A 1,127-nucleotide genomic window follows, 5' to 3' on the forward strand; every position below is an offset into this window, starting at 1 on the left:
GCTATGAAATGTTGTGTGCTGCGAGGTGTGTGTGTGTATGGTGTGTGCTATGTGTCCTGCCAGGAGTGTGTGTGTGTGTGTGTGCTATGTGTGCTGTGTGCTATCTGTGCTCTGTGCTATGTGTGCTGTGTGTTATGTGCTATCTGTGCTGTGTGTTATCTGTGCTGTGTGCTATCTGTGCTGTGTGCTATCTGCGCTATGTGCCATCTGTGTTGTGTGCTATGTGCTATCTGTGCTGTGCGTTATGTGCTATGTGTGCTGTGTGCTATCTGTGCTAGCTGCTATGTGTGCTGTGCTGCGTACATCTGGTAATAAACAAGGCTGACGGTATAACAAGGCTTGACAGTACAGAAAATCTACCTCAGCACTGCGCCCGCTGTTCCAACGATCAAACATACAGACAATCTAAGCCTACACCGGCTGTTCTAACGATCAAACATACAGACAATCTAAGCCTACACCGGCTGTTCCAACGATCAAACATACAGACAATCTAAGCCTACACCGGCTGTTCTAACGATCAAACATACAGACAATCTAATCCTACGCCAGCTGTTCAACGGTGCGAAAAAAAAAGAGGAAGGTCTCATCCACCCTCACACTCACGTTTCCGGAACCCTCCGAGGTGGGGCTAGTGGCGCCCGGGGCGGGGCCAGCCTTGACCTTCTTCTTCTTGCGGTCGCTGTGGCAGTCGCGTCGTTTCTTCTGTATGGTGAGCAGCAGAGAGATGAACTGGTTCTTGAGCTCTTTGTCGTACTCCAGCTCATCGCGCAGGGCCAGCTCCGTGATCAGCATCTCCGACAGCAGCTTGGTGGTCGCGTCGTACTCTGCCACCAGCTCATGCAGAGAGGCCCGCGACATCCGCTTCAGATCTGTGGGAAGACATGTAGCACTGTGTTATACACACATATACACACACACACACAGAGTCACACACACACTCACACACACACACACACACACACACACACAGTCACACACATTCACACACACACAGTCACACACACACACACATACACACAGTCACACACATACACAGTCACACACACACATACACAGTCACACACACACACAGTCACACACACAGTCACACACACACACAGTCACACACACACACATACATACAG

General features: G+C 50.3%; 1 protein-coding gene across 1 annotated transcript in view; it reads right to left on the reverse strand.

The window, feature by feature from the left end:
• The window catches only part of LOC106013158 (fasciculation and elongation protein zeta-2), a gene marked incomplete in the record, with an annotated part of 19,294 nt that overhangs the window by 6,726 nt on the left and 11,441 nt on the right, over positions 1-1,127 (reverse strand). The window contains 1 exon segment of the mRNA XM_013088153.2: positions 607-873. Within this exon segment, the coding sequence (XP_012943607.1) occupies positions 607-873 (267 nt within the window).

The sequence above is a fragment of the Aplysia californica genome, unplaced genomic scaffold (genome assembly GCF_000002075.1).
Source record: "Aplysia californica isolate F4 #8 unplaced genomic scaffold, AplCal3.0 scaffold00693, whole genome shotgun sequence".
In the NCBI taxonomy this organism is placed as follows: domain Eukaryota; kingdom Metazoa; phylum Mollusca; class Gastropoda; order Aplysiida; family Aplysiidae; genus Aplysia; species Aplysia californica.